Source organism: Mus musculus, chromosome 10, assembly GCF_000001635.26.
Source record: "Mus musculus strain C57BL/6J chromosome 10, GRCm38.p6 C57BL/6J".
In the NCBI taxonomy this organism is placed as follows: domain Eukaryota; kingdom Metazoa; phylum Chordata; class Mammalia; order Rodentia; family Muridae; genus Mus; species Mus musculus.
Window position 1 is genome coordinate 75498232 of NC_000076.6, and position 19803 is coordinate 75518034.

Genomic DNA, 19803 nt, shown 5'->3' on the forward strand with positions numbered 1-19803 from the left:
CCAAGTATGTTGAGCTGATAACAAAAACCAGCAAGGGGACACAGCATGGCTATGGGCAGGTGGGATGTTCTTTTGATGTAACCCCATCTTGGTTACAGTCTCAAATTCTTCAGTTAGGCACAGACCTAGGTATGAGTAAGAAAAGATCTAGGACAGAGAAGGTTGAGACAGCTCTAGCTGTCACTAGTTTGTCCGGGCTGGTCTTAAACTTCCCTTGGTCATCCTTGCTTAGCTGGGACTAGAGGCACAGGCATCATGCTCTGTGTGACAGCTACTTTTACCATCACTGTCACAAAGCTTCCTGACTTAAGGAGGTGAAAGTTGCTCATGGTTCTAGGACAAAGTCTACCATAGCAGAGAAATCAAGATGGTAGCTGGTTACCTTTTGCCCACAAGAGGAAGGAGATGGTGATGGATTCTAGGGATTAGCTTGCTTGATTTTTGTTATTCAGTCTGTAACCCCAGCCCATGGAATGGCCATGCTGATACTCAGGCTTGGTCTTCCCATCCCAATTGCCCAATCTAGACATTTTCTCACAGGTTCGCAGGCTGGTTTATTCCCACGTCATTTCTAAATCTCCTAAGTTGATATCAAACATAACCCACGCCGGCAGCTTTGTGCAAAGGCATCTTACAAACACTATTAGAGTTTATAGCCAGCTGACTTGAGTGAGATCATGCCATAAAACCTGGATGGGATCCCCGTGGCTTCTGTGGCGAGGAAGGAACTGTATAGACAGCAGTTCCAGCCCTGGTGAGAAGTCCAACCTGCCTCCCTGATACTACTGAGACAGCCTGGCTCTCCCTGGAACTACTAGACTGACCTAGGCAGCCTCCCTCCCCCACTCCCCTCACATCCTCATAACATCTCCTAACATGTCGCCTGTGAGTCCTGCCACTGGTGAGGAGGCCTAATTGATACAGGCTTTGTTGCCAAAAGTGATCCCAAAGGAACAGGAGCTTAGGGGATGAGTTTCCTCTCTGGGTCTGGGTTTCTGGAATGTTTTCCATTTGATTTGGTTTAAAGACACCAATGACTCTGTTTCCTGTGGTAAACACAGAAGTGGTTGCTCGTGGCACGATGGGTGCCACCTTTAACATCTACGTGTGGGGCCGATCGCAGCCAGGGCCCAAGTGCACCAGCCTGCCTGCCCTTCCTGGTGGCCTTCCCTGTGGGTCTCAGGCTTGTGTAATCAGGCTTCCTATCGTCCCATCAGGAAGTTCTTTGTACTAAATCTCTTGGTGTCTCTCACTTCTGTTTTCTCATGGTTCCCACATTGGTGATTGATTCCTGACTTACACATAAGGACAATCTGGTCTCTGCCAGATTTGTACAATGGAGCCACAAGACCATCCGCTTTAGGTTTCAGGATGGTGGCAAGAGAGACAAGAGGTCCCTTAAAGCCCCATGGCAGTGGGCAGTGCAGTGCCTATGAGGCTGTGTCCTTTCAAACCAAACACATAGACAGAGGGGTAGCTCTGGGGTAGAGTACAGAGCCTCAAACTATAGTTGACCTGAGTATCAGGAATAGGAGGTGGTACTTTGTAGTGGCTAGTTTTCTTTTTTATTTTATTTTATTTTTCCTTTTGTTTTTTTCCGAGACAGGGTTTCTCTGTGTAGCCTTGGCTGTCCTGGAACTCACTCTGTAGACCAGACTGGCCTTGAACTCAGAAATCTCCCAAGTGCTGGGATTAAAGGCTGAGGCTTGTATTCTTATGTTAACTTGGGTCCCCCAAACTGCTGTGTTTGAAGGAAAGACACTCAGGGACCCTGCCCCCATTTGGTTTCGATTTGTAAATAAATATGCCAACAGCCAATGGCTGGGCAGGGCAGACAGAGAGGGAGTTTTCAGCTTCCTGGGCTAGGGACAGAGAGGGAGAAAAGGGAAGAAAGGACCTGCCTGGAGACGGAGGAGGAGAGAGTCTCCACACCTGAGCAGGTGCAGGGCAGAGAGGCAGAGCTGCGGAAGAGTGAGAACTCAGAATGATCAGAGGGAGGTGGATTAGTCACGTCGAGGTTAGGAAGTGGCCCAGCCAGTGAATTATTCTAGGCATATCAAAATATATAAAGGCTGTGTGTGTGTGTGTGTGTGTGTGTAATTCAGGAATCCAGAACTTTGGGGCAGGAATGTGCCGCCTCAGGATTTACTAAATTTTATACTATTATAGTACTTCATAGTTCCACCCTTCCCGTTCCTATCAGAGAAGACAGCCTCGTTGCCCAGCAATGAGATTACATAAACAACCCATGTCAGTGATAGGTGTCGCTAGATAGCACCTTGGCTGACAAAGTCCAGTGGATCTGCCTCATCATGTTTACACTGTCTATCCTTAATCCTTCTGTGCTTTAGAAACAGTGGCTCTGGAACTTGAGTGTCTGCTAGACCCATTTCCGTCTATGGCGAGATAGTAAGGTCCCTGGGTCTTTCTGGTCAGCCAGCCTAGCCTAACCTACTCAGTGATTCCCACGCCAGGAAAAGAATTTGTCTCAAAAACAAGGGTGGAAGGTGCCCTGTGAGATGACGGCTGGCCTCTGGCCTCCACGTGCACATACACCCTCAGAAGAGGAGATCAATGACACCAGTATTCGTTCTTCAAAAAGATCAACAAAGCCGGTCATTAGCAAAGCTTACTATGCGGACACGAGGACTCCAGTGAGACCCTCCAGCACCGGTGTGACACACCTGAAGTGTCCATGCTGGGGAAGCAGACAGGAGGTCTCCTGGAGCTCACTGGCCAGACCATCTAGCTGACTGATAGACTCGAAGTACAGCAAGAGATGTTCTCGAAAAATTAAGATGGGGGGGGGGGGGCTGGAGAGACCACTCAGCAGTTAAGAGCACTGACTGCTCTTCCGGAGGTCCTGAGTCCAATTAACAGCAACATGGTGGCTCACAACCATCTGTAATGAGATCTGACACTGTCTTCTGGTGTGTCTGAAGACAGCTACAGTGTACTTATAAATAAATAAGTAAATAAATAAATCTAAAAAAAAAAAAAAAAAAAACAACCGGGAAGTGGTGATGCATGCCTTTAAAAAACTTAGTAAGATGGGTATGAACTGGAGAGATGGAGCGGCAGTTGAGAGCACTGGCTACTCTTGAAGAGGACCAGTGTTGGGTTGCCAGCACCCGCATAGTGGATAACAACCATGTAACTCCAGTTCCAGGGGATCCAATTCCTTCTTTGACTTTTACAGGCCCTGCTTGCATGTGGTCTGTAGACATACATGAGGCAAGACACTCATACACATAAAATCTTAAAAAAAAAAAAAAAAGGCCAGGAATGGTGGCTCCCACCTTTAATTTCAGCACTCAGGAGGCTGAAGCAGGCAGTGCTATAAGTTCGAGGCCAGCCTGGATACATGGGAAGTGTCAGCTGGTTCTGAAACCCCTATTATCATAATCATATTATATATACACATGGTGTGTGTGTGTGTGTGTGTATGTGTGTGTGTGTGTGTGTGTGTGTTGGGGAGTGGGGCAAAGACCCTTTCCTAAAAGGTAACCTAACTGGCTGCAGCCAGCTTTTGCCATCTATGGTCATGGTGTGATTAGCCATTTGCTTCTTCTGAGCATGATCTAATTAGTTGGCAACTCATGATTGGTTGGCGCTTGACCACAGCAATTGGCAGATCCTTGGCTGGCTGCCTGTTTACCAGGGTATTTACTTAAGTTTGTTCAGGTTAAGTTTGTTTACATGTCAAGCTAGAGTACAGTTAGTTCTGGAGCCTGCTTTGGGCCAAACAAATCAATTTTGTAGATAGTTAGACCAAACTTAGCTCAGGTTGACAATATTTTTTACCACAGCTTATTTTTAATTTTTAATTTTTTTTAAATTTTATTATCCCCCTTCCCATTCTTCCTCTTGCCCCAGCCCCACTTGCTCTGGCCCTGTTTGCTCAGCCCATAGGTTCTTTATTATTTGTTTCTCATTACAGATGGCTGTGAGTCACCATATGGTTGCTGGGATTTGAACTCATGACCTCCAGAAGAGCAGTTGATGCTCTTAACCGCTGAGCCATCTCTCCAGCCAACCCCCCCCCCCTTTTTTTTTTTTTTTTTAAATTTGAAAACAGAGTCTTAGTGTGTAACCCTGGCAGGCCAGGAATTTGTTATGTAGACCAGGCTAGCCTCAAACTTAGAGATTCATCTGACGCTGCCTCCCAACAGGTGTGATCAAAGGCCACCATACCCAGCTTAGCACAATTCTTTTGAGGAGGGAGTTGTCAAGCAAAGCCACTTTACAGTTCTTTTATCATTGGAGAGGGCACCCCAGTCCTGAAATCACTTTAAGTCATAGGAGACAGGTTTTTGAGGGAGACACAGGGAAACACATGGTTTGTCTTATCTTCTTCCCTCCAAAAACTGGAGCCAGAGCTGTAGTCCTGTCTCCAAGGTGGAGGGAAGCTGGTCCAGGCTTGCCATCCTTCCTTCATCCATATGCTCACGCCACAGAGCATCCATGGTCCAGGACCAAGGGCTAGCACCTGCCCACTTGGATAGCTGCCTCCTGGGGAAAGCCTTCCTGGTCACCCACTGGTCCAGGACGAGCCAAGGGTCTTGTGGTACAGTGTCTGTGAGCTGAGAGCAGGGCCTCTGCTCTGACTCTTTCAGTGCTTGGTGCACAGCCCGAGGGAACAGGTAGTGCGTATGTGAAGTTGCAGCTGGGGACTGTGGCAACCAAAGAGAAATCAGCAAATCCTTTCTGAAATCAGCATTTCATAGAAGATGCAGACAGAAGTTATGGGTTATAGTTATAGGAATAACCCACAACTAATGTTTTGACATAAATCTGTTCAAACTTTTAAAAAATATATTTTAAGAAAAGATTCATTTATTTATTTTATGTGAGTACACTGTAGCTCTCTTCAGACATACCAGAAGAGGGCATCTGATCCCATTACATGTGGTTGTGAGCCACCATGTGGTTGCTGGGAATTGAACTCAGGACCTCTGGAAGAGCAGTCGGTGCTCTTAACCACTGAGCCGTCTCTCCCGCCCTTTATACCTTTGATGCCTACTTTAATGGAATTTGATCCACATGCCTAAAATGCTGTCATCCACTGTTTCATGATATAATGAGCATTTCCCTTTATCATAAAAAGTTGGTTGCAAAGCTATTTCTACAACTTGTGCATCTCACAGGTGGCTAGTGTAGTCCCTTATTGGATCATTCTCCTATTTCAAAAGTACTCACTATTCACACTTTTGTAGTATTGTAACCAAAAATGCAAGTGCATACATTTTAAAGGCTAAACCTGCCGTGTTTCTGTTCTTTCCTTCAGAGACTATCTTCAGGCTAGATTTCAGGAAAGGAAATCCACTCTATTAAAAAGCATGAACATTCCGGCACCCTGAAGAGCTAGGTTTATGGGACTTATTTGCAAGATAATCTTTTAAAGAACCGAGGTTGTTAGATTCTGTGTGAATGGCTAAATACATGCCTGTGAAACCAGGATCCCCAAGCATGGATAGAAGACCAGGTCTGATATCTCTCTCCCAATCTAGACTGCCAACATCACAGGATCCCGGGATTTCCAGTAAACCGTTCTACGTTGAGAAAGTCAAACACATTTTTCGGTTGATTTTTTGAGGAAGCCACTCTAGTATTCAACAGTGCCAGATGCTTACAGGTGGTAGGAAGTGTGGGTACCGTGGTTGTTAGCCACTGTTGGGTGACTTCTGTGACAACAGAGGTCACTGCTGGCAGACTACAAATGGCTCAGAAAGCCAAAGTTAGATGGCGAATCTGTTCAGTAGCCCTTGTGGCTCCACCAGAGCTGGCTGATCAAATTGGAATCCAATAATATGGAAAAGTGTCAATAGTGGTCAGAGACCGTGACTACACCCTCTTTGCTTTGTAATCTCCATCATCACCAAAAGAAGAGGGCCAGTCCTCCCATGGATTCTGCATATGGGAAGGATCATATATCTCAGGTGGACATTCTACTTGGTGCTTTTATATCCTCTATCCCACAAAACAGAACCCTTTGAGTGGGAGCCAAGAGTAACTGACTACATTGGAGAAGTTTTGGGCTGTGCTTTGTACAAGGTGAACTCTCTGCTTGTTTGAGAACTGGCTAATCACAAGCCTGGCCTACTGTGGCCATCTCTGATTGGCGGCTGTCATCCCTGGTACGTTCAGCTCACAAAACGGATGTATTGCCATGTTCAACACAGTGATAAATAGGATCTGGGTCATGCTGACTGGGTCAACAGCCTCATTCCAATTGGTTCAAAGGAAAATGGGTTCTTAGAATGGGCATTCTGTATTTATCCATCACAGCCACAGATTGCCCAATTCACAGACCCAAACAGAAGTGTCTGTAAATGCCAGTTGGGAGTGCTGGAGAGACGGCTCTGTGGTTAAGAACACTGGCTGCACTTCCAGAGGACCAGAGTTCGATTCCCTGCAACCACATGGCTGTTCACAACCATCTCTAACTCCAGTTTCAGGAAACATGACATTTCTATTCACCAGTCAGCAAGCACACAAATGGGGCACAGACATACACGGTAGACAAAACACCCATACATATAAAAAAAACTTTTTAAAAATTTTAAAGATAAAATAAAAATAAATTTAAATACCAGTTGAGGTTTTTTCTAAGTGGCAGACCTAACTGGGCCACTGGCAACAGCCTGAGACTCAGGGGAAGAGGAAGTCAATGAGGTCGAATACTATGTCCAGATTATCGGCAGATTCTGCCAGAGGGCAGTGACTCACCCACTTTCTGTTTGGTGTGGCAGCCTCTAAGTAAACAACCACAGCTGGTGGACACCAGCACAGTTTCAGCTTAGTCAAGCTATCTGTAAAGCAGCAGAAACTATGTTAAGGCCTCCTTGGAGCCTATGCCTTTAAGTATGGCTGTGTTCTCCCCAAAAAGGCTAGCTGCCCTTTTTTTTTTTTTCCATGTAAAGCTTAGATACCACCCGGCCCCAAATAGCTATGTGTGAATGGCCCACTTCCATTTTACTACCGAGGCTTTCAAGAATCCTTTTTAAGGCTGGCCTTTGAACTCACAACCCTCTTGCCTCAGCCTCAGTACTGAGACTACCAGCATGTGCCACCATAACCAGCTATGGACTTCATTTTAATTATTAACCAGGGCTGGAGAGTTGGCTCAGGAGTTAAGGGCATAAGTTGCTCTTCCAGAGGATTCAAGGCCAGCTCCCAGAACCCTTATGGTGGCTCACAACCATCTGGAACTCCTGTTCTAGAAAGTCTGAGGAGCCAGGCAAGGGTGGCGCACACCTTTAATCCCAGCACTCGGGAGGCAGAGGCAGGCAGATCTCTGAGTTCGAGGCCAGCCTGGTCTACAGAGTGAGTTCCAGGACAGCCAGGGCTACACAGAGAAACCCTGTCTTAAAGAAAGAAGGAAAAAAAAAAAAGAAGAAGAAGAAGAAAAAACAAAGTGTGATGCCCTCTTCTGCCTCTTTTTGAGTATGGCACGAATCCGATGTAGACATACGTGCCAGCAGAATCCTATACATAAAATAAAAATCTTTTTAAGAGGTATACAGCCAGCTTTGACAGATGACTAGCTGGTCACTGTGTCACAGACACAGTGAGTCCCACATGTTCTGAGGCACCTCTAGCTTCCCTCTGTCCGATGTCCCAATCAGCAAAATTAGCAACTACAGAGCCTTAACAGCTTTTTTAACAAGTGTTGGAAGCCGGGCGTGGTGGTACACGCCTTTAATCCCAGCACTAGGGAGGCAGAGGCAGGCAGATTTCTGAGTTCGAGGCCAGCCTGGTCTACAAAGTGAGTTCCAGGAAAGCCAGGGCTATACAGAGAAACCCTGTCTCAAAAAAACCAAAAAAAAAAAAAAAAAAAAAAAAAAAAAAAAAAAAAAAGTGTTGGGATTGCCAGACCCTCAGGGAGAGTGACTCGCAGTTTGCTAGACACTTTCAGTACAGGACAATGTTGTCTGAACATTGCTCAAAAGGTGCTAACTATAAAGAAGGCTGTATAAAGGATCCAACAGGACAATGAGGTGTGGTAGTCTAAGAAGGTTCCAGGTCTCTCTTTTTTTTTTTTTTCTTTTGCTGATGGGGTAGAATGGCTGGGGTGGGGTGGGTAGGTGGATGGATAGCTTGCCTATAACTTCTGTAAGGAAATGGATTGATGAATCTCTCACTCAGCCTGGAAAAACTGAATTTTGTCTGAGGGTATCTATCAGTCACCTCCTCTGAAGGTGTCAGAGTGTTATGTCAAAAGCCCAGGAGACCTGTTATCTGGCTGCAGGCTGGGGCAAAGGAAAACAGAAAGGTTCATGTCCCCCACTGTACCCCCTGGCTTTTTTCTTATAGACACACTATCTCCCTCAACTCAGCCAAGTGTCCCATCTTCTTCAAGAGCCGGTCTGAGTTCTGAAATGTGTAGGTGCTGTCTATCCTAGCCTTGTCCAGCATCAAGGCCTGGTTGAGGCCTCAAAGGCAGAAAATGAAATTCCAGTCCCAGCTAAAACTAGATACAGCATTCCAAGGACCTGGGTCCAAGCAGTCAAGCCAACAATTTGGGGAGACAGGAACTCTGCAGGCTAATAGGGCTTTCATGACGACAAGACAAAGGGTGCTACCACTGTACGGTGAGAATATTTATTGAGAATGGCTCATTACAAACAAAATATATTTGTGTATAAAATCCTCTGCTATGCAAAAGATCCCTTTCATCCTCCGGTGGCTAGAGTGATCAGAACCATCTAGAGTTTCCATGTGGCCTCAGAGCCTACACTGGGATGCACAGGAGCTGAGAAGTCTGAGTGTCACATGCTATGGTCAGTATCTGATGACAAGGCTTCCTCTAGCCCAATTCATGGCTCATGCAGTATAACACAGTGTGCCTCGTGCCCCGCCTCTGGCGGGTGATCTCGAAAGCAGCAGCTTTCTTGTTATTCTTCCAGACAAGTGGACCTGATAACTTATGACTTGCCCTGAGAAGCCATCATCTGGGTCCAGGGACTGAGCATGTTTTAAATGTCCTAGAGGATGAAGATGACTACCTTCTGTGGAGGCCACTTCCCACGAGCACTCCCGGGGATGTGTGCCACACCTCATCCCATCCACTCGCTATGAAGGCTTTACTTCTTCCTATCACTTAGTCTCACAGTTACACCAGAGGAGGACACCCATACCCATAGCTGCTATGTGTACTCCTGAGCTTAGATCCAGAGTTCCTTGGGGCCCTGACCACCCAGCGTTAAGGCAATGGAAATGAGACCAGACTGAAACCAATACTACTCTCTGAAACCCAGAGTAGAGGCCTAGCCGACAGCACCTCCTTCAGCTCAAGGCTTCGTCTAACATTGATGAGTAATATGGGTGACTGGACTTGACTGCCCTTGTAAACACAGACCACCTCTGTCCCCCAGACGACCATGAGGGGGCAGCTAGTGGTAGGGGAAGCAGCTACTGCCACATCATGCCTTGAGTACTAAAAGTCCGAGGCCCCTGGAGGACAGTGATGGTGAGAGGCCATTGGGGTACCCTTTGTTCTTCACCACGGAGAGCCCATGAGGAGTGGGCTCCCTGGTCTCTTTAGAAATGACCCATTCGCTTGTCTTTGGTGCAGCTTCAGCATGCAGACTGCTGGCCAGGCCAGAACAGCCATCTTGTTAAGAAAGAACTCGGACTGGCCTATGTGCCCCGTGTAAAGAAGGGTTAGTGGTTTCAAAGTACCTGTATCTATTCTGGTCTGACTCCCCACACATTGGAAACTGAAGTCTCGATCCCAAGAGCAAAACAACACACATTAACTAGCTCTAGTTGATGCTACCTGCTGTGCTGTGTGACTCGGGGACACTGCCTTTCTTCAAGACAGAAGACACCCAGTATTCTGTGCAAACACTCCTGGTGTGCACACCAGGGTGGGGGGGAAGCTGCCTGCTGTTTTAGGGGCACGGGCCCTCTAGCACCCATCCTCAAAAGGCTCTCAGAGTTAGAGCTTGCTGTGGGAAGCCAAGCTGGTATCAGGAGGCCTTGTGGACGCAAGGACTCTCTGGGGAGTCTCTTGTCAACTCCTTGTTCCTAAGACATTCTCTTCCGCTCCCATCCATTCGGCCCTGCCCACTCCTAAAAGCTTTCCATCCTACAGACTGTACCTAGAGGCTAAGAAGGCCTCAGCATCCCAGGGTCAGAGAGCCTCAGGGTGGCTGTGAGGTATGCTTGTGCTGTGTGATTACAAGGCCTAGTGAGCAGCCCCAGAGACCTGAGTCCGCAGGAGGCAGGAGAGAGCACTGCTGCCACCCACTATGGGGCTGAGCGGGGCCGAGCCACAGGCCTGGATCTGCATGTGCTCTTCCCAAATGTGCGCTTCTCTTCCAGGGTTCCTGCCTTGGGCATGGCTGGAGGCAGACTTGAGGTCTTTCACTGGGCACAGCTGGAGGCAGAATTTAGGGTCGTGAGAGATACTCCCCTTAGATGCTCTTGAGTTGTCTTCAGCAACTACAAGGTGTTTAGGGCAAATGACATGATGACACTGGTGGGCAAAGCAGTCACAGAGTTCCCAAGACCTTTGTCAAACAGGCTGAGGCTACAATTCTGAACCCCAGAAGCCTGCTGCCCTGGGCATGGGCATCCTGAGTGGGCCTGGCTGAGATAGAACATAGGGTCTGAGGACCTGGCATGCCAGGCTCCTGCTGTCAGCTGTCCAGGTAGACAAAGAGGATGTCCTCATCTGTGCCGTAGCTAGTTCTGGCCTCCTCAAAGTTACTGATGCTGGTGCTGCACATCCCTGCCCGGGCGGGAAGAACAGAGACGGATCAGTGGGTGGGGTAAATACCCACTGCTGGTACTCGGGGGGAATGGATGGGGTCAGGGTTCTACCTGCCTTGTCACCTCTCAGCTCCCCTAGGGAGAGCTAGGCCATTCTGGCCTTCTCGAGGTAAATCTTTCTTTTGACTCCTTCCCAGGTTAGCAGATAGAGAAAGCAAGGCCCGAAGGGAAGAAAAGAGTGTGTTCCAGGACATGTGTCCTGGTCTGCTCAGAGAAGTCCTCCTCCAGACCAGGGTAGTCAGTGAGGACGGTGGACAGTCTAAAACACTTCTAGCCAGGCTCTGCAGGAGATGGGCCCGTGGAACGTAAGTTATCAAGGTGGGGAGCTGAGCAGTAGACAGAATGTGGTAGTGTGGGAGGAGAGGTAGCTGGCGGCCAGGACAGCAGCTGGTTTGTCTGCATGGCCTGAGGGGCAAGCCCTGATGACCCCAGGAGGAGCAGTGGCTTTGGAGACAGACATCGGCCATACCAGCTTGAAAGGGAGAAAGCCATGAGATCTGGGCCTAGGGGACAGTTGTAAGGTCTGGGCATAGAGGACAGTGAACACCGGCCACCCTGGCCCACCTGCCCCTGGCACTCACGGTCAGCATAGGCTGGGTTGTTATAGAAGATGCAGCCGGTAGCCCTGTTATAGCCACGCAGGACGATGAAGTGGCCTTGGTAGTCGGGGGTGCGGCAGAAGCAGCGGTGGCCACTGGGAGTAAAGCAGCAGTACTTGACAGGGCTGGAGCACAGGTCGCAGTGTAGCACCCCGGAATTCACCAACACAATGGCCACATGGCCCTGCGCCAGGTGTACTTGGATGTCCTGCACACTCACTGTGCTGTGGGCAGGAGGGAGGTCAGGGGGTGCCAGTGTGGCCTTGTTCCCATCTCCCAGACCAATGTCCCCAGTTTGCACCCACTCCCCAGTGCGACAAGACGTAAGGACTTGGCTTGTCTGCCTTCGGCCCTGAGCTCCCTGCAAGTGGCCGTGTCCTGCCTTGTCACTATGACCAGGAGAGTGGGGTGGGAAGGCTCACCATTTCTCCACTTGCACCTTGCAGGCCTTGGCCTGTGCAAACAGCTGGTTCACTCGGGTCTCCTCTGTGTCAAAGTGCTTCCTGTAGAAGGACTGAAGAGAGAAGGACAGCCTGCAGTCACCCACCCTGGATGCGCACACTTCATTTAAATGAAACAAATACCGTCTTATAGGAGTAAGAACATACAGGAGCCCTACCGATGGGCGGGCAGCTTTACCCAGCATGTCCAGAAAGAAAGCCAGGTCTGTCCCTGGCTGGGGAGTGGACAGGACCACACAGGGGCATGAAGAAGATGCTCAAGAGATGAGGAAGTGTTAGATTTGGAGTAGCTCCCAGAGAAGGACTGACCAGGTCATTTTCTGGTAGAGAGGAGCAGGAGCCTAAAGCAAAGGAGCAAGGTGGGCAAGGCTGTCCTCCTAACCCCCGCCAGGAAGGCTCAGCCACAGCCCAGTGTAGCCAAGTGTGATTCACAGAACACACTCTGCTTGGTGCTGGGGCCTCGTGTGACCAGAGAGAGACCCAGGAGGCAGGCCAAAGACATTCTGTTCCCAGGTCCCCTTTTCTGTCTTAAGATTTAGTAGCCTTCTTTACCTGGCATGGAAGGTTCAAACAAGAATTAGGCTGACTGCCACTGGCCACCATGTGATAGCAGCTCTGCCAACAAGGCCAGAAGAGACTACTCTGCCAAGCCTTGGCGCTGGGGCCAAGATCGCCTCAAGGGCAGGTAAGCCTGGATCTGGCTTTACGAGAGAGATCGGAACAAAGTGGTGTGTTGGCACCACCACTGCGATGGCTTTAGTTTTCTAGAGAGGAAAACAGAGGAAGGCAGAAAAGCAGACAGACAGCTAATAACGTGTTCTTCTCCCAGAATGCCAATTACCCTGATGAGAAGGAAGAAAACAAGGCAACAGTAGTCACGTGATCAGCGTCCTCTGCTGCCTTCGACCTGCCCTGCCCTACAGTGCAGAAAGATGCAGAAAGGCAGACAGAAGTCAGGACTCAGCGTGTATATGCCCCACACAGGCCAGACCTCAAGGCCACCTGTCTGTTGTCTGTCTGCCACCGCCCACCCAGTGGCCAGCTGCTCACCTGGTTTTTGTAACCCTTGTCAACACCCAGAGTCTGGGTACAGAAGCGGTGTCTCACACCAAAGTGGCGCATCAGGTAGGCCAGGTCGATGGTCCAGATGCTCCTGGTCAGCTGCAGCTCCTGCAGGGCGTTTTCAAACTCCCCGTCGTCGAGCTGGCCCAGGTACCTGAGGGCAAGGGGCAAAGGGATTAGCTTGTTCTCGAAGCAAAGCTAGACCAAGCCACTCCCTCCTCCCATATGAGTGCCACAGTCACTGCTTGCACTTCTAATCCTTTATCATGAACCCCCATGGAGTGACCCATGGAGTGGAGTACAACCTGAGGCTTTCAGGGCTCAGGCAGCCTGGAATGCTGTCTGGCCCCCAGAGCGAAGGGCCTGGATCTTGGTTTTTACATCTCTTATGGACTATGTGAACCTGGGGAAGTTGCTGCTCTCTCTGGCCCCACTGACTGCATATCGGAGATGAAGCACTTTGGATCATGGAGTGGTTTTCAAAACTGCAGGCACGAGACACTCTGTTAAGATCTAGCTTTCCCAGAACCCTAGTATGTATGATACACAAAGGAAAACTGATCTGGGCCTCCAGACAACCAGTTAAAAACTCTTGCCGAAGGTAACAGGGTACCAGTCCTTTCTGGCTCAAACTATCAAGGTCCTTATATTTATGCAGTATCCCAGTGGGCTGATATCCGAGGAGTGGAAGATGCACCAGCTACTCAACTTGAACACCTGGGACTTCTTTGTCCACCCCAAGCTCCCAGGCATCACCTGAGTGAACTCACTTGGGCAGCCTGACCCACCCTTTGTTCGTATTTCAAATATGACAGGGCCTGAATGGAAGCTGGGCCTCTTCAAGGGTTCAAACAAAGCCAATCCATATAGATGCTGGCTCCCATCCTGGTTACTTCCTGTTTCATCCCTGAGCCACGCACAGCAGGTGTGGACGCTCACCGAAGCACCATCCTGGAGCAGGCCAGGCCACAGTCCCAGTGATATAGCTGCTGGATGATAGGCACAGGCAGCTGCACAAAGTCCCCTGCCAAGAAAGGAGAATGAGTTCGCAGACTCTGCACAGTGCCCACCAATGCCACTCCCCACAGAAGCACCACGATAGCCTGCACGGAAACTCTCTAGGATCTCAGGGGCCTTCTCACAGCTCACTCTTCTTACACCACCAGCATGTTCTCCTACATACCAGCCAGCAAGCCCTACCCAGGATCTTCCTGGGCGTTGGTCCCCACTTTACAACAAAGTAGTGTTAGCTGCTGCCCCGGCATGTCCAGTTTCCTTCGGGTCACCAGTGCCCACTCTGGGCGGCATCAGCCACTGCCGTGACCACTCACACTTGGGGTGGGGGGGAGGTCTCTGCACACATGCTTTTGGCTCCCTAGAAGCTAATGCCCACCCTGGGACCTTACTCTTCTAACGTGCTGCCCCTCTCAGCTGTGTCCCCGGAGGTCTGCCTGGCTCAAGTTCCCAGGGTGAGCAAATGGGCAGCCCATGACTGAGAGAAGGGAAGTGTCACACAGGCTAGGGAAGTAGACTGTTCCTCCAAACTCCAGCTAGCACTGTCCCTAGGCAACCCTCTCAGCCTGTCCATTCTGAGCTGTGAAACGGAGCAGAAAGGACCACACCTAGGCATTCTGGTACCAATGGATTACAGGAGGGGCTAAGCAACTATTCTCCTCTCACTGGGTCGAGTTTCGCTATTCCCAGTTTCAGTTTTTTCCAAGAGCCTGGCACACGTGCTGCAGCAGTGATCAGTAACATGGCAGGGCATAGCAAGAGCTTAGGTTAGGAAAGCGATGGGGTGTGCCTCAGAGAAAATAACATGGAGGGCAAAGGCAAATTGCATTTCCTGAGGCTCTGAAGGTAGAACAAGCTGACACGTGGCCTGCGGGAGCTTAGCCCGTGAATGAATATGCTCAAAGTTCAGTCTATTGGGGCATGGTGGCACAAATTTATAATCACAAGGCTTGAGAGACTGAGACAGGAGGAGCATAAGGCTAGTCTGGCTAGAGAAGAAGGTCTCTCTCTCTCTCTCTCTCTCTCTCTCACACACACACACACACACACACACACACACACACACACACACACACACACACAGGAGGGAGAGGGAAATCCAGAGTTTAAAAAACCAGGAGGGACTTCTTTATACTGGTCACCACGTTACTTATTGACACATGACTATCCAGTCAGCTAGAATTCCCCTTTGTGGATTTCTAGGTTTTCCCCTGGGCCAGGTAACCAGCTCTGTACAAAGCCTACCAGGCCAGTCCCTTTCCTACCACTCCCTCTGTGTGTGTCACAGGAGAGGGCCATTCACTAGCCAGAGGCCTGATGTCTTGAGTCTTAACCTTCTGCTCTCCTATATCCTCAGGGACTGGCTGAAAGGCCACTGTTTCTAGGGCTTTCCCTAACCCTAGGCTGGTCATTCCCCATCCCTCTTGTGTAATCTTTCAAACCCGAGTTCACACTTAAGGTTACAGAATGTAGATTTTTATCTAGTCTTTACTCCAGGAACCTCTAAGCCCAAGTCTTTCCAAGGCCCTTGGCCTTTTAACATCTTGTAGATTTGATCTTGCCTGTCCCCTTCCCAAATCCAGATACTTCACACAGCAGGGAGAGGAATTTCGTCTCTAGTTTCTAGTCCTTAGAGTCCTTGGGATGGGCAGATGGCTCAGTGGATAAAGAGCTCAAGCAGGATAACCCAAGTTCAGACACCCAGAACCCGCACGCACCGCCCTGTAATCCCAGCAAGCGGATGGAGGCAGGAAGTCTCTAGAGCGAGCTGGCTAAGTAGACTAAGAGAAACAGCAAACTCAAGGTTGAGTAAGAGACTCTGCCTCAACATATAGGAAGACACCTGAAGTCAGCCTTGGGCTTCCACATACATGCATACACACGCACACTACCCCCACCCTACACTTAACCTTACCCTTACATTAGCACCAATCCACTACCCACCCCTACCACTATCCCAACAAACTCCAAACCCAACCTCAACCACAAACCCTATCTCCAATGTCCTCTTTTGCCTTCTGACAGCAGAGAGCACACATTGGTATACAGTCAGACCAACAAGCAAACAAAACAAAACAAAACAAAACAACCCTCATGCACACAAGATAGAAACCTCTAAATAGATAAAAGAAAGAAACTGGGAAGGAAGTAATTGCTCAGTTGTGAGTTGTCTGAGTCTGGGTCTTATAAAAGGTCAGGAAACACTAACCTAGGCTTTGCCTTAGCTTCCTTTCTAGCTGGAGTGATGACCGCTCCTGACAAACTTAGGGGGAAGGGGCTTATTTTAGCTCACAATTCCGGTTTACACGGGTCATTTCTGAGATGTCACATTGGTTGGAGACAGCCAGTCATATCATCTCCAAAATCAGGAATAGACAGCAAAGAGTATGCACGCGTCTGTCCTTCCCCCTTATCAGTCAGCCTGGGGCCCAACCCACATTGGGGTGAGTCTTCCCAGCTCAATTAACCCATTAAGAAAATCCCTCATGGGCAGCGCTAAACAGCCCCTTACTGAGACTGAGACTGCTTTCCCACACGATCATAGATTCTATCAGGCTGACAATTAAAAGTTAATAGCTGCTGCTTGCTCAGCTTTTGCAAAGGACCCAGGCATAGTTCAGGTCCAAGCACCCACCCCGTCTTAGAGCTAGCTGTCTGTTCACTCCACTTCAGGGGATCCTGACATTCTCTTTCAGCACCTGCATGCAGACAAAACACTCAAGACACAAACAATTTGATAATGTAAATCTTAGGAAGCTAACAACCATAGGGCCTCTTTTTTTTCCTTTATCTTTCTCGTGCTCTGCTGTTAGAGAACTCATCATTTGCCCCTCTCCTCTCTCCCCGCCATGTGGACATATCTAGAGAGAATCTATAAGGAATGGATAGATCTTGTACTTAACTTGCAAGCATCTTGGTCTTAGAATTCTCAGCCCCCAGAACTGTGAGAAAATAAATTCCTAGTGCTTATAAGTTTCTCAGCTGTACGAATGGATGAAGACAGCGGGGGACTGGCTCGTCTTGTTAGCTGTTTCCTGGCCTAGTGTCTGATGCTTAGTACTCACTGTTACACCTGAGGCTGGGGTGTAGCCCTTGTCTAGCACTGTCTAAGACCTAGGTTCAATCCCTAGTGCTACAAATTAAAAAAAAAAAAAAAGAAAGGAATGGAAAAAAAAATCACACTTATTGAGGTGACATAAACCTTGGTCTCCAGGGACTTATATGCTAAAACAGTTCTCTCAAAATACGCCAGAGGAAAACTCTCTGCAGGGTGTGGCTCTATCAAGATGGGTGTCTTCCCTTTTCAGAACCCTTACTGAGGCTGTAAATGGCTCTGATCTACTCAGGCTGATTGCTAGCCAGGTTTTGTTTTTATCTAACCTTTGGTCTGGAATGTTGCTTTCTCATCTCTAATATCCAAATCCTCTGTGTTCACTCGTGTTTCTGCCATGGGCATGTAGGGCCAGGGCTTCCTTAGCCTCCCCACTTACACTGCTGAAAAGGTTTTGGGTTGATTTTGGTTTTTGAAAGCTCTGTCTACCCTTTGAAATATCTGCTTGTCACTACAAGTGCCCATCAGTTCTAGGCCTCCAGATCACAACCCTCTGTTGGAGGCTGCCTCCTTACTCTGTGGCCTGAGCTCTGCTTCTAATTAGTTGAACTATGCCCTCTAAACTGTGGTATAGGACAGTTGCTCCTCAGGGTCCTAAGAGACTCCGGTGTCTCTCCTCTTTCACTGAACCTTAGAAGCCCTACATCCTGAGGCCTCACAAGGCAAACATCCCTGCTTAACTATCCTGATCTTGCTTAGCACAGGGAAGATGCTTTCTGGGGCGAGGTGATAAGGGTAGAAGCAGCCTTGGTGTTTGTCCTGATAACAGCTTTGGCATTCAGAGCCCAAAACTGCTTTGGATATTGATGCCTTAAGCCAAGACAGTCCTCTACCTGAAACCTAGGGTCTGCTTTGGAGAAAGCCCTGACCTAGCTTCAGCTGTCTGGTTGCCACAAGAGAAAGCAGACAGACAGCTCTTCCTGGTTCTTTAACCCTCTCAGCCTGTCTGCTCACCTCAAAAGGTACTGAAAGCAGCGGTCACCTACTTCACTGGGATTTATGAAGATTAATTCTATGCTATCTATAAACACCTTAACACTGCATCTACCTCTTAGTCACCCTACACAAGTGAGCCATTATCTGCTGAGGCTAAGATAGGGGCAATGATCTAGTCAAAGTTCACAGCGGTGGCTAACTGGAGAAGTAAATATGTAATCCCAGTACAGGTCCAAGCTCAGCTCCTCCAGGTTACAACCAGAAGGAACCACTCCCTGAACGTGATGCCAACTGACACTAAAGGGTTTGGGTCCCATAACCTTTGACCCCTCCCCTGAGATGGCACCTCAACTGTTTACAGTTTATTAATATCAACTCTTGTGTGTTAAGCTCCACCATAACTTCCCGCTGTCCCCACTTCGTGAGTAAGCAAAGGGGCTCGGGTTTCCTCAGGGCAGAGGGAACCAGTAAGCGAGTAACCAAAACAGTACCAAGACAAAAAGCGCTGAGAAAAAGATGTTCCCTTTGCTGGGTGCTCCCAGGCCATTCTTTTCCCCCTCTTTCCCGCCCCTTTGCTGAGAGCTCTCAAGCCATTCTTTCCCCCTCTTTCTCGGCCTCAGGCTTTCCACAGTTCCCCGGGGAATAGGATCACCCAACGTGCTTCAAGCAGGGCTATTCGATTCTGGACAAGGTTGTGCCTTTTTGCCCCTTGGACTTTTCCACTTGACGGCTCTCAGCACTCCCTGGGCTTCAAGCCCCAGGAGACTCAGGAACGACCCTAAGTGGAGGACAGGAGATGAGAAGGAATATCCACCTAGCTAGGACCCACTAGAAGCTCCAGGCTGGGCTGAGGCCGCAGACGACCCAAGGTCGCGCGCGGCCAGACCCTGCCCGGCTCTAGGGCGGAGTCCCCCTCCGTTCCCCCGGTTGAAGGCAAGGCCCTGAAGAGAGGCACTGACCGGGCTCGAGCGGCTGCCCCGCTGCCTCTGCCTCCGTCCTCATGACCCGGATGGCGCAGGGCGCCCATGGCCCCGGCCTGGAGCTGATTGCAGCGGCGACTTCTGCTGGGCAGCGAGCGCGGCCAGTGAGCGCAGAGTTCCTCCTCCTCCGCCTCCGCCGCCGCCGCCGCCACCGCGGTTCAGAGCCGGGTAGGCGGTGGCTAGGCCGCCTCAAGCCACGCCTAATCCCTTCCAGGTCTGGGCGCTGGAAACCCGCCCCTTCCATAAGCCACGCCTCTTCCCTTCCACCCCCACTTCTCCTTCCAGAACCCGCTACCCGTAGGTCCTTCCCTGAAACGCTCCGGGGGCCCCTCCCCCTCCCCGAGCCCCGCCCCTCCCCGAGCCCCGCCCCCAAAGCCCTTCCCCTAGCGACGTGGGCTCCCCACGCTCTCCCTCCGCTAGGTCTGTTCTTCTGCAGCCTCAGATGGAAGCTCTGGTTCTCCGCAGTGCCTTATCGAGACTCCAGGGAACACTTTCCCGACTCCTTTTAGGTCTTCTTACCCAGACAAGGAATAATGAGAGTTCCCAGGGCTCAGTGCGTCCCTTACCTGCCGGTGGCCGGATCCAAAGCTTAAATCTCTAGTCCAAGCCTCACTTCCTGTCTCCCCAGAGCACTGGGCTCAAGCCCAGATCCCGCCCAATCCGCCACTACAGTACTCAGGGTTACCATGTTCCCTTGTTGGGCTCCAGGATTGGTGTTTCCGGCGGTCCCCCGGGCCCTCTCCGGTGCCGGAACTATTGTGCTAGAGCCCTGGTTTCCCCAGCCGGCTAAGTGAGAGTGAAGGGCAAGTAGGCTTAAAGGAAAGGGAGGGGCCTGCGCAAGGCATTCTGGGAGCGCGTGG

General features: G+C 49.7%; 1 protein-coding gene across 5 annotated transcripts; it reads right to left on the reverse strand.

The window, feature by feature from the left end:
* Nucleotides 1–8582: 8582 nt before the first annotated feature.
* On the reverse strand, nucleotides 8583–19741 carry Gucd1 (guanylyl cyclase domain containing 1). 5 transcript variants are annotated; one of them, NM_001347201.1, is made up of 6 exons: nucleotides 19629–19741; nucleotides 13841–13925; nucleotides 12890–13055; nucleotides 11801–11892; nucleotides 11361–11602; nucleotides 8583–10738 (listed from the first exon to the last, which is right to left on the reverse strand). In NM_001347201.1, the coding sequence occupies exons 2-6, from the start codon at nucleotides 13849–13851 to the stop codon at nucleotides 10647–10649; spliced, it is 603 nt and encodes a 200-aa protein (NP_001334130.1). In that variant the 5' UTR covers nucleotides 13852–13925; nucleotides 19629–19741; the 3' UTR covers nucleotides 8583–10646. The 5 variants fall into 5 exon arrangements, with proteins under 5 accessions (NP_001334130.1, XP_006514097.2, NP_780342.1 ...); XM_006514034.4 differs by having other exon boundaries at nucleotides 19510–19650; NM_175133.2 differs by lacking the exon at nucleotides 19629–19741 and adding an exon at nucleotides 18923–19150.
* Between the last annotated feature and the right edge of the window lie 62 nt (nucleotides 19742–19803).

Excerpts from the sequence above, each read along its gene's own strand:
- Gucd1 (NM_175133.2), bottom strand. The coding sequence starts at position 18,965 with ATGAGGACGGAGGCAGAGGCAGCGGGGCAGCCGCTCGAGCCCG. Across the intron at positions 13,926-18,922 it reads GGGGCAGCCGCTCGAGCCCG|GGGACTTTGTGCAGCTGCCT; the intron begins GTCAGTGCCTCT and ends CTTTCTTGGCAG. Across the intron at positions 13,056-13,840 it reads TGCTCCAGGATGGTGCTTCG|GTACCTGGGCCAGCTCGACG; the intron begins GTGAGCGTCCAC and ends CCTTGCCCTCAG.